This window comes from Chlorella variabilis (assembly GCF_000147415.1).
Source record: "Chlorella variabilis unplaced genomic scaffold CHLNCscaffold_3, whole genome shotgun sequence".
Classification (NCBI taxonomy): Eukaryota; Viridiplantae; Chlorophyta; class Trebouxiophyceae; order Chlorellales; family Chlorellaceae; genus Chlorella; species Chlorella variabilis.
In genome coordinates this window covers 618,466-628,679 of record NW_005435085.1, presented here as the reverse complement: position 1 = coordinate 628,679, position 10,214 = coordinate 618,466, and the positions used below count along the sequence as shown (strand labels likewise).

The 10,214-nt window shown below is 67.7% G+C and overlaps 2 protein-coding genes across 2 annotated transcripts; both read left to right on the top strand.

Moving 5' to 3' along the window:
• Positions 1 to 748: 748 nt before the first annotated feature.
• On the top strand, positions 749 to 2,856 carry CHLNCDRAFT_34065 (hypothetical protein). Its single transcript, XM_005850797.1, has 7 exons — positions 749 to 970; positions 1,114 to 1,308; positions 1,445 to 1,600; positions 1,709 to 1,779; positions 1,914 to 2,045; positions 2,243 to 2,327; positions 2,434 to 2,856. The coding sequence occupies exons 1-7, from the start codon at positions 761 to 763 to the stop codon at positions 2,671 to 2,673; spliced, it is 1,089 nt and encodes a 362-aa protein (XP_005850859.1). The 5' UTR covers positions 749 to 760; the 3' UTR covers positions 2,674 to 2,856.
• Positions 2,857 to 3,357: 501 nt separating this feature from the next.
• On the top strand, positions 3,358 to 9,434 carry CHLNCDRAFT_50234 (hypothetical protein; the record flags this gene model as incomplete). Its single annotated transcript, XM_005850796.1, has 21 exons — positions 3,358 to 3,437; positions 3,570 to 3,658; positions 3,792 to 3,940; positions 4,038 to 4,274; positions 4,363 to 4,446; positions 4,558 to 4,723; positions 4,817 to 5,124; positions 5,225 to 5,398; positions 5,499 to 5,681; positions 6,102 to 6,197; positions 6,430 to 6,513; positions 6,657 to 6,725; positions 6,921 to 7,121; positions 7,264 to 7,287; positions 7,485 to 7,622; positions 7,773 to 7,884; positions 8,048 to 8,196; positions 8,375 to 8,516; positions 8,811 to 8,929; positions 9,084 to 9,241; positions 9,413 to 9,434. 21 exons carry the CDS (start codon positions 3,358 to 3,360, stop codon positions 9,432 to 9,434), a joined length of 2,784 nt encoding a protein of 927 aa, XP_005850858.1.
• Positions 9,435 to 10,214: the final 780 nt, after the last annotated feature.

Below are 10,214 nucleotides of genomic sequence, written 5' to 3'. Positions count from 1 at the left end.
CGATGGAATGCACGGCAGTTGCAGAAAGCGGTGGCGGCAGGGGCGGGAGGCGGCAGCGGGCGGCTCACCTGGCACACCCAGCCAGCAGCAGCGTCAATGCTGCGACGCAAAGCCATGCGCCGGCGCTGTGCAGGGGTGCAGAAGCCCTGTGCAGCCCCGCCATGTCGCCCTGCCAGTTCACCTCAAGCAGCGGCCCCCAGGGACTGTCCGATGAATTTATGAGGCTTGGTACACGTCTGGGCATGTCTCGATTGCTATTTAGGGGGGAGGCGTTTTTGCCACGTGGCCCACCACCTCCGCTCAGACTCCCAGAATGCAGGCCTCATCAGTGATTTATACCCGCCGAGGCAGCAGCGGTTCCGTCCCACATTCCTGTCCCCTTCTTGCGCGCTAGGGCACGAGCGCTATGTCTGCTTCACAAGAGGCCAACGGCGTCTCTGCAGCACAACCCAAGGGATCTGTCGACGATGGCAGTCTGGGAGGCTTTGAGTCGGTTGACAGGCTGCTCGAGGTGTGAGCCCTGGATCGCTTGCTGCTCAAGTGCACCTCCTGCGGTGTAGGATGATTTTGCACCTGAACACCGGCGCAATTTGCGCCCCCGCGGGATGGGGTTGAGGGCGGGCGGGGTCCCCACCACTGGCGGCAGGAGCGGGCGGCTCGCTGCAGTTCTCGGCTGCCTGTGCCTCACCGCCACCCCTGCTGCCCTGCATCGCTGCAGGAGTACGTCCCCGCCGACAAGCTGGCCCATGTGCGGCGCGTGATGTACGGCTGGAACTGCGGCAAGCCGGTGGCGGCCGTCTCGCTGGGCCCCGAGCTGGCAGCCTCGGCGGCGGCAGCCAGCTACGACCTGCAGGCCTACCGCTTCCAGGCGGCGCCTGAGCAGCTGCGGCCGCCACGCGTCGTGCGGGTGGGCCTGGTGCAGAACAGCATCCACGCGCCCACCACCGCGCCCTTTGTGGAGCAGCGCCAGGTGAGCATGGGCTGGGGCGCGGTGCGGGCGGGACGGCGAACAAGGGGCCTGCAGTGCGGCGGCAGCAGCAGGCAGCTGTGCGCCAGAACGCCACGGTGCCTGCGCGGCGCACGACATGCAGCCGCATGCCTTGCCCGCTGCAGGCCATCCACGACCGCGTGCGGCAGATTGTGGACGCGGCAGGGGCAGCGGGGGTGCAGGTGCTGTGCCTGCAGGAGGCCTGGCACATGCCCTTTGCCTTTTGCACCCGCGAGAAGCAGTGGACTGAGTTTGCGGAGTCGGCAGAGGCGGGGCCCTCCACGCGGCTGTGCCGGGAGCTGGCGCGCAAGCACGGCATGGTGCGCGGCGCTGCCTGGCCTTTTGCAGCCTGACATTGCTGAAGCGCAGCGCAGGCTTGGCCCCTTGCTCATGGGCCGCAGCAGATGCCTGCGGCTGTCACCAGCTTCCCACGCCTGCCCTGCCACCCGCTGGCAGGTGATTGTGAACCCCATCCTGGAGCGGGACGAGGCGCACGGGGACACGATCTGGAACACCGCCGTGGTGGTGGGCAACAACGGCAACGTCATTGGCAAGCACCGCAAGAACCACATCCCGCGCGTGGGCGACTTCAACGAGTCCACCTACTACATGGTGGGTGGCTTCTGGTGGTGGGTGGTGGGTTGCTGATGCTGATGCTGATCAGGTGCCACTGCTTCAAAACCTTGGCTGCATGCCGTCCCACGCCCCGCCGGCCTGCAGGAGGGCAACACGGGGCACCCGGTGTTTGAGACGGCGTTTGGCAAGATTGGGGTCAACATCTGCTACGGCAGGTGAGCGAGCGGGCGCCCGCCCCGCAGGCAGGGATGAGCCACCAGGCTGCGGCCACCGACCATTGCATGCCTGCTCCTGCTGGTGCTGGGTGCTGACTCACCCAGCTCCCGCCCGCCACCCCTGCATGCTGCAGGCACCACCCCATGAACTGGCAGGGTTTTGGGCTCAACGGCGCCGAGGTTGTGTTCAACCCCTCGGCCACGGTGGGGGAGCTCAGCGAGCCGATGTGGCCTGTGGAGGCGCGCAACGCCGCCATCGCCAACAGGTGGGCGGGCGCGGCCCGTGAAGCGCGCAGCCGTGGATGTGGCTGGTGCAGGTCTGCGAGGCAGCCAGCTGGGCATGACAGCCAGGAGTGCAGGGCAGGCTCGGGACATGTGGCATTGGAGTGGTGCAGCATGCCGCTGCCGCCGCCCGCCGTGGTGCCTGCCTGCTCGCCACCCTGCCTCCCTGCCCGCCCCGCAGCTACTACGTGGGCGCCATCAACCGCGTGGGCACCGAGACCTTCCCCAACGCCTTCACCAGCGGCGACGGCAAGCCCGCGCACAAGGTGGGGGGGGCGGCGAGCCGCACTTGGTTGGCCAATGTCGCTGGTCCAAACCCCTGCCTGCCCCTTCCGCCAAAGCTTACAGCCGCGCCGAGGGGCCCTGCCGCAGGACTTTGGCCACTTCTACGGCAGCAGCTACTTTGCGGCGCCCGACGCCTCGCGCACGCCCTCGCTGGCGCGCAACAAGGATGGCCTGCTGGTGGCCGACCTGGACCTCAACCTGTGCCAGCAGATCCGGGACAAGTGGGGGTTCCGCATGACGGCGCGCTACGACATGTACGCGGAGCAGCTGGGGCGGTACGTGCGCCACGACTTCCAGCCGCAGGTCATCAAGGACCCGTCGCTGTGACGGTTTGGACGGCCTTGACGCTCGAGGCGCCCCTTACTTGACGCACCGATGCCCGCCCCCGCCGCATGCGCTCTACTCCCTGTTCGTTATGCCTGTACGTGAAGCCACGATTTTGTTCACATTGAACGGTACTGCTGTACAGATTCAGTGAGCACCGGGCTGTAATACTCACTTCAACTGCACATTCATGAGTTTCAGATGCCAGCGGCGCATGGGAGCCGGACCGAATCCGACCACCGATCCGGAACCCACGCCCCCGCTTGCCGCTGCCGGGAGACCAGCACCCACACATCACACAACACACAACACCTGCTTAGCCCCTGATGTCAAGAACACAGTCACTTAAAGGCTCAGCAGTGGCATGGCCTTTGATCACGTGGTTGAGAGGGGGTCCACGAGCGGGCGGATGGCAGGGCGCCGCCAGCGACCAAAGCTCTGCACATCGGCTTGCAAGCCAACAATCAGTCATCCTATGACAATGCTCCACTCGTTTGCATGCTCGCGGGGGAGCTAGGATGCCCTCAGGCATTACGCAGGCAGACAGCTGGCGGTTAAGAAAGAACAACGGCAGGAAAGCACAACAGGATTTGGAGTATTGAAAACGCGTTGACTGCGCGTCCTCCGCACCATTCCCTGCCTCCTCCTTCGCTTCACGGCCTTCACCACTCAAAAGAAACAGCAAGGATGGCCCGCCACGGCCCACTCGCCCTGCCCCTGCTGCTCATCCTGCTGCTGCTGCTCGCCCGCAGCCCTGCCTCTGCAAGGTGAGCCCCCAGGGCGTTCTTGTTGCCCAGGTCCGCCCAGGTGCCCTCCTCGGACGCTGTGTCGCCCTGCGGCTGTTGCAGCTGCTCTGGTTTGAACAAGGCTCGCTCTTCTTGCCCTCGCCCCCCCTGCAGGAGGCTGCTGGTCACGTCTGCCGCCCAGGGCTCTGCCACCGGCACCAGCGCCGCCGTCTCGGCCCAGAGCGTCGCCGCCGCGGGGGCGGGTGAGCGGCAAGGGGCTGACTGCCTTTGTTGACCAGGACAGGCGGCTTGCTAATCTGCTCCCTTTGTTGATCTGCTCCCGTACGCCGCAGCTGCCCGCCCTCAGATGTGCCTTGCCCTGCCCTTCAACTGCAGGCACCGAGCTGGGCACCGCCCACGCCACCGGCACCGCCACTGATGGGAGCGTTTCCACGCGCGGGGCTGTGGCTGCGGGCAGCGGCGGCAGCCTGGCTGCCGGGACCACCCAGGGCTCTGCTGCGGGCCACACCGCCACTTCCACCTCGGTAGGCGGGTGGTTGCGGGCGGCTGGGTGGTTGGGTGCTGTGTTTGACCGCCGGTGAATGCCACCCTGAGCCCGCCCCTCTGCCCCCTGCCCCGCAGGCCCTCACTGCCCTGGCCAACCCCACCTCTGTCGCTGTGGGAGGCTTCACCAACGCCCAGGCGTCCGCCCCTGCCGGCACCGCTGCCACCGCCGACACCCTCACCACCCTGCTGGCCGCCACCGCCGGCGGCGGCACCGCTGCCTCCAACATCGGCTCCCATGCCTCCTCGACCGTCGGCGGCGCCGTGCTGAGCGACGCGGCTGGCGTGGCACAGGCTGGCACCTCTGGCGCTCAGGTGGGTGCTGCTGTGTGGCGAGGGTCTGCCCTGCCACCGGTTCCCTTGCATCACCTCCCCTTCACCCACCGGTCTCACCTCCCTGCAGGCCACCGGCCACTCCGAGTCCCGCACCCCCACCGCCACCTCCATCGCCGATGGCAGCGCCATCGGCACCGGCGCCCTGGCGCAGGTGGGGTGGGTGGCATGGCTCCTGCCGTGCTTGGGGATGCTGTGCCCCCAGATGCATGGCGCTGCCCCTGGTCTCTCACACCCTGCTTCCCTCCCCTGCCACACCACGCAGGCCCTGGCCGAGCTCCTCACCTCTGCCATCTTTACGCCGGGCGCCTCCTCCGCCTCCGCCCCCGCCTCTGCATCTGCCGCAGGCACCGCCGGCTCGCGCGTCGACGTCACCACCCTGGCCGAGGCCCTGCATGCCCTGCAGAGCGCCCCCACCTTCCAGCTGAGCGGTGAGGCGCTGGGGAGGGACGAGGGAGGCCCCCCGGCCCACCAGAGGCCACCTTCCTCTCACCCTTCCCTGCTCACCTCCGCCCTGGCTGCAGACCGTCGCCGCCGCCTGCTGCAGCAGCAGGAGGCATCAGGCACTGCCAGCGGCGACAGCGCGCACGTCAACACCATCTCCGCCTGCGACACCGCCTCGGGCATGTGCATCGGCACCGCCCTGTCCACCGCTCAGAAGGCAGACGGCGGCGCCGCCACCACCGCCTCCCTGCAGGGCTCCAGCGGCGGCAGCGCCACGGCGGGACAGACCTCCGGCACCTCCAGCGGCACGGACGCCTCCTCCACCTCTGCCCTCACCTCCATCACCGCCCCCAACACCGCCGTTGTGGGAGGCTTCTCCACCGGCCAGGTGGGGCTGTGCCCAGGGGATGGTGGGCAGGAGCGCCACATGGAGTGACACTTGCCCTGCCTAACACTCCGCTTCTCCCGACCCTTCCCTGGCCCCGCAGGCCACCGGCAACCCTGGCACCCCCGCCACCGGCACCTCCTCCACCCAGCTGCAGGCCAGCACGCCAGGCCACACCGCCACCGGCAGCCTGCAAGCCGGAGCTGCCAGCCTGGGCGGTGGCTCGGTGACAGCCAACACCGCGGGCGTCGCCTCTGCCACCACCACGGGCGCTCAGGTGCGGGTGCCAGGAAGTGGTGGTGCAGCTGTTGCCAAGCCTGCCAGCCTCCTTTCCCTCCTGCCTCCCACCTTCACTGACCTGCCCATCTTGCCCGCAGGTGAACGGCAGCCTGCTGGCCCGCACGCCCACCGCCACCCAGGTGGCCGACCTGCTGGCGGCGGCGGGCGGGGACTGGGCCTCCGTCCTGGCCCTGCTCACCGGCCAGGCCACCTCCGTGCCCGGCACCGTGGCGGCCAGCGGCACCGGCTCGGCGCACGCGGCTGGCAGCCAGTCGGGCGCGGTGACGATCAACACCGGCAGCGGGGCGCTGTGATTCGCGCGCTGCTTGCAACCTCCCTCCCCCGTGCCCCTTCATCTCCTACTTGATACCCTGTTACTGAAGACTGCCCTGCTTGCCAAATTTGTGTAATGAGCACTGAAAAAGAATGCAAGGGAGGAAAGGACGGGAGCTGGCCACATGAAGAGGAACGCCAGGCGTCTGCACCCCCTCGCCGAGAGCCCCTCCCTCCATCTCTCCGCTTCTGGAGCCCCACCTTGTGGGGCGCAGCGCCTCACTCAACCCAAAGGCCCACGGCTCTGCTTCGCTCAGGCAAGGCACCAGAGGCACGCAGAGCCCTGGCCCATTGGGAGGGCAGCTTTTGGCACCCCTGGCGCTGGTCCCAGCGCCTGTCTGCTCTGCCTGCCTTCTCCTTGGTTGCAGACGGCTGCATCTGCAGCTTTCGAAAAGGGGCACGCCTCTCCTCACGCTGAGAAGCCGCTGCTGGAGCAAATGCGAAGCCAGGATGAGGAGGCCAAGGTGGGCGGGGCCCTGCGGTGTGCAGCAGGCGACAGCGCGGCGGGGGCAGCTGCCCGCCGCCGCATCACGCTCGCTGTTTTCCAATAGCCTGGCACGCCATGCGGTGCGCCGGCTCCGCACACACGCTGTTCCGCTGCGGGTTGTGCAGTGCAGCGCTGCGCAGGGTCCCACCGCTTGGCCTGCACGCCTTCTCACAGCTCCTACCCGCTGCCGCGCCTGCTGCACTGTGCAGGCCAAGGAGGAGTTGGACAAGGTGTTCAGCGAGCTAGCAGAGGCCGCTTCAGCTGCGGCAGCCAGATGCAGCAGCAGCTACAAGGTGCCACCACGAACCATGGCTGCTTACCTGTTCTGCACCACACCACTTGCAACCTGGGAGGGAGCCGGCACGGCATGCCAGCCTGCCCTCCTAGTGCCCTAATGCTGCCGTCCTCCACATGCGCTGTGCTCTGGCTCCTGCAGCCTGGCGACGGCATCCCGCTGCTGAGCGGCCTGGTGGCTGAGGGCGGCACCCTGTCCCTGGAGGCGCAGGTGAGCAGGGCGGGGCAGGCGGCGCCTGTGCCAGGAGCAGGCCCTGCCGCAGAAGTCCCAGCAGACCCTGAGCTCCACATGGTGCACCGGGGTGGCAGGTGCCCGCCCCCTCTGTCCCATCCTGCCTGTCCACCTTCACCTCCCCCTGCCACCTATCCTTGCCCCCAACCCCTCACCCCTACCCCCATGCCTCAGCACGTTTACGATGTGGTGGTGCACGCTACTGACTCCAGCGTTGAGGTGCTGGAGCGCTGCTCGGCGGTGGCAGGCCGCCTGTGGGTGGCGGTGGGCAAGGAGGCCACGATGGGCGTGGTGCCTGGCCACAAGGTGGCTGGTCTGGTGGAGATGCGCAACAGCGTCGCCATGGCGCAAGAGGCGCTGATCGCCACGCATGAGGTGGGGGCATGGCGCTGGCTGGCGTGGCGGCGCACAGCAGCGCCGAGCGGGCAGCCCCTTGGCATGGCAGCCGGGGGCTCCTGCCAGCTGACGAGCCGCCGGATGGCTGCCATCCCCCCTTGCCCGCTTGCCGCGCCTGCAGAGCCTGACTGCGGGCGCGGAGGAGGTGAAGCCTGTGCTGGCGGCAGCGCGGATCTAGGTGCTGGCCAAGCTGCTACCCAGCCTGTCCGACTCGGTGGGTGGGAGGTCCCTGTGCGGGCCCTGCCATGCGTTTGGGCGGCCCGGTGCGGTGCTCAGGTCAGCCATGCATTCTGTGGAGGCATCCCAGCAGCCCCCGCCTGCCTCTTCCCCTGGCTGCTGCAGGCCAGCCGTGCCGAGGATCTGCTGGAGCAGGCTGATGCACCACTGTGCGGCCAGCCCGACCTGGAGGATGTGTGCAGGCAGCTGGTGGCGGCGTCCTTCCAGCTGGCATTCGGCGCCGGCAGGCCTCTGCAGCTGCTGGTGGGTGGAACAGCTGCTCCCGGCTGCCGTGCAACATGGGCCCTGGTGCGCAGAGAGCAGCGGCACTGTGTGAGGGCACCAGCCGGGCGCAGGCGCCAGTCTGCATGACACCCGGCACCCTCCTCTCGCACCACCCCTCTTGCCCACGAGGTGCAGCTGGAACATTGGGCCCTCTGCGGCATGCTGGGCAGCCTGGCGCTGCACATAGCTGGCACCTGCCTGCACTCTAGTGCCGACCTGCTGGCGCGGGCGGCCCGGAAGAGTGAGCACGCCCAGTCCCACGCGGCAGCAAGCACCGACGCTTCGTCATGCCACTGCTGCCTTGCCTCGGTGAGTTGGCAGGCCCCAATGCATCGGCACCTTGCTTCGCCCTCCCTGCTGCTGCCATTGCTGCTGCATGGTCACTGCCTCTCCCACCTCGGCAGGCAACAAGGTCGACATCTCCGCCTCCTCCCTGACCACCCTGGCCAACCTGCTGAAGGCAGAGAAGGGCAAGCCGGGTGGGGCCAACAACCGCCTGCTGAGGCACACGCTGCCAGCCGGCTTGCAGCTGGTGCAAGGCGCGCTGGAGCAGGTGTGTGGTGTTGGTGAACTGGACTGGTGCGTGTGTTGTTCTGCAAGAAGAGGGGCGGCAGGTGTGAAGAGGCTGACCGCGGGCAACAGCACTGCGCAGGCCCACCCCATACATACGATGTGGTTTGTCCTGCCCCTGCCCCTGCTCACCTTCTGCCACCCCACATGCTGCCTTGCAGAGCCCCGCCTCTCCAGCCGCCAGGAGCGCTTTGAGCCCCGAGGCCTACACCCAGACCGCACGCAGCGTTAATGCCTGGCTGGACCTGCCTGCTGCCGTGGACTTCAGCAAGACCCAGGACATGCCGGCCAAGCTGAAGAGTGGTGGGTGGGTGCTGCCACCGGTGCAACAGCCATGCATTCGTGTTGTGATGCTGCATCATGCTGCTGGCTCTGTTCGGGCCGGCAAGCCGGCGGCTCAGTCGCGTCAGCCACCCGCATGCCACACTTCAGCGTGATGAGTGGCTTGATGGTGCTGCTGGAGGTGGCTTGGGATCAGTGGATGCTGGTGCTGGGTGCTGCTGCAAACCCACATCATCACACACACTGGCCTGCCTGCCTTGCACACAACCTCCCTGTGTCCTGCCTGCTCCCTGCTGTGCATTGCATTCTGTGCAGCAAGCCCCAAGCAACTGCTGGAGCTGGCGGGCTTGGCAATCAACCCTGCAACTGTGGGACTAGAGGCTGCCATGTGCTTGGGCGGCCTGACGCTCAACAGCATGGCGCAGGACATCCCAGTGAGCAGCTGCTGCTGCTGGAACTGCGGTAGCTGCGATGCTGCTGCTGGGCATGGCAGGACAAACGAAATGCCTCGTCTTCCCCAGGCTGCCTGGCCTGCTCGTGCATCTCACTTCTTGGCGCCCTGCCCCTGGTTCGCCCCTGCTGCTGCAGCAGCTGGCCACGTTGCAGGCCCTGGTGAGTGAGAGCTGGGGTGGCCGCCCGCCGGTCGCCACTCAGTTCATCCAGCTGGTGGCGGAGGTGGTGTCGCCCCCGCCCGAGGACCTACCCGAGGCCGACCAGGAGCAGCTCAACTCTCTTGCCATCGGTGGGTGGGAGGGGGTGCTGCTGGTTGGGCCCTCGCTGCCTCTTGGGAGTTGTCGGACTGCTCGCCTGGCTGTCACAAACTGCTGCCGATGCCCCTGCTGCCCGCCGCCCCCTGCCCTCCGCTGCCACCGCTACGAGTGTTCCTCGCACCACTGCCGGCGCCCTGTTCCGTGCAGGCCAGGTCATGCCCCTGGCTGAGGTGCTGAAGGTGCTGGTGGTGAAGCCGCGCTTGCTGCCACCCGAGGCAGGCGAGCACGTGCCAAACTTCAGCTGCCAGCATTCAAAGCTGCCAGCCAGCGTGGGAGAGTGGAGGCGCAAGCTGCGCTGGTAAAAGTCCATCCCCACTGAATTCGAGGTAATGCGTGCGGAGCTCAAGCCAGTGCTGCGCGAGGAGCTGGGCCGCTGCTGGCCAGCGGCAGCCGCACTGCCGCCGGACCCCACCCGCCCACCAGCCGGGCGGCAGAGGAGGAGCAGGTGGGTGGGTGCAGGGAGGGGCGTGGATGGGTGGTGCCGCCATTGCTCACCTCGCTGGCAGGCCCGATACTGGCCAACACTTCCTCGCCTGCCTGTGTTGTGCACCCTCAATGGCAGGGCGCGGACAGCTGGGTTGGCGATGACGCCCCGGCGGCGGCGCCGGTTGCAGAGCCCGTCATGGCGGGTGTGATGGGAGCGGACAGCATGCCCGAAGAGGTGGCAGCGGCAGCGGAGGCCGCTGTGGCTGCCGTCATGCAAGGGCAGAGCGCAGCTGTGGCTGTGGCACTGCACCTGGCCTGGCCATGAAGCACTGCGCAGTGGCCAGCACTTGCACTGGGCCCTACATGACGCCACCCGTGAGAACCTTTTGCACATCACTAAGAGTTTGCCTTCCACTGTGCAAAACAATGTGTGTATTCTGCCGTCCACATCAGGCCGCTACTCGCCACCATCGTCTTTGGGCTGCCCTGCGCCATCTTCCATGCCCGCCCAGGCCACAGGCGC

Excerpts from the sequence above, each read along its gene's own strand:
- CHLNCDRAFT_34065 (XM_005850797.1), top strand. The coding sequence starts at position 761 with ATGTACGGCTGGAACTGCGGCAAGCCGGTGGCGGCCGTCTCGCTGGGC. Across the intron at positions 1,309-1,444 it reads TGGCGCGCAAGCACGGCATG|GTGATTGTGAACCCCATCCT; the intron begins GTGCGCGGCGCT and ends ACCCGCTGGCAG. Across the intron at positions 2,328-2,433 it reads ACGGCAAGCCCGCGCACAAG|GACTTTGGCCACTTCTACGG; the intron begins GTGGGGGGGGCG and ends GCCCTGCCGCAG.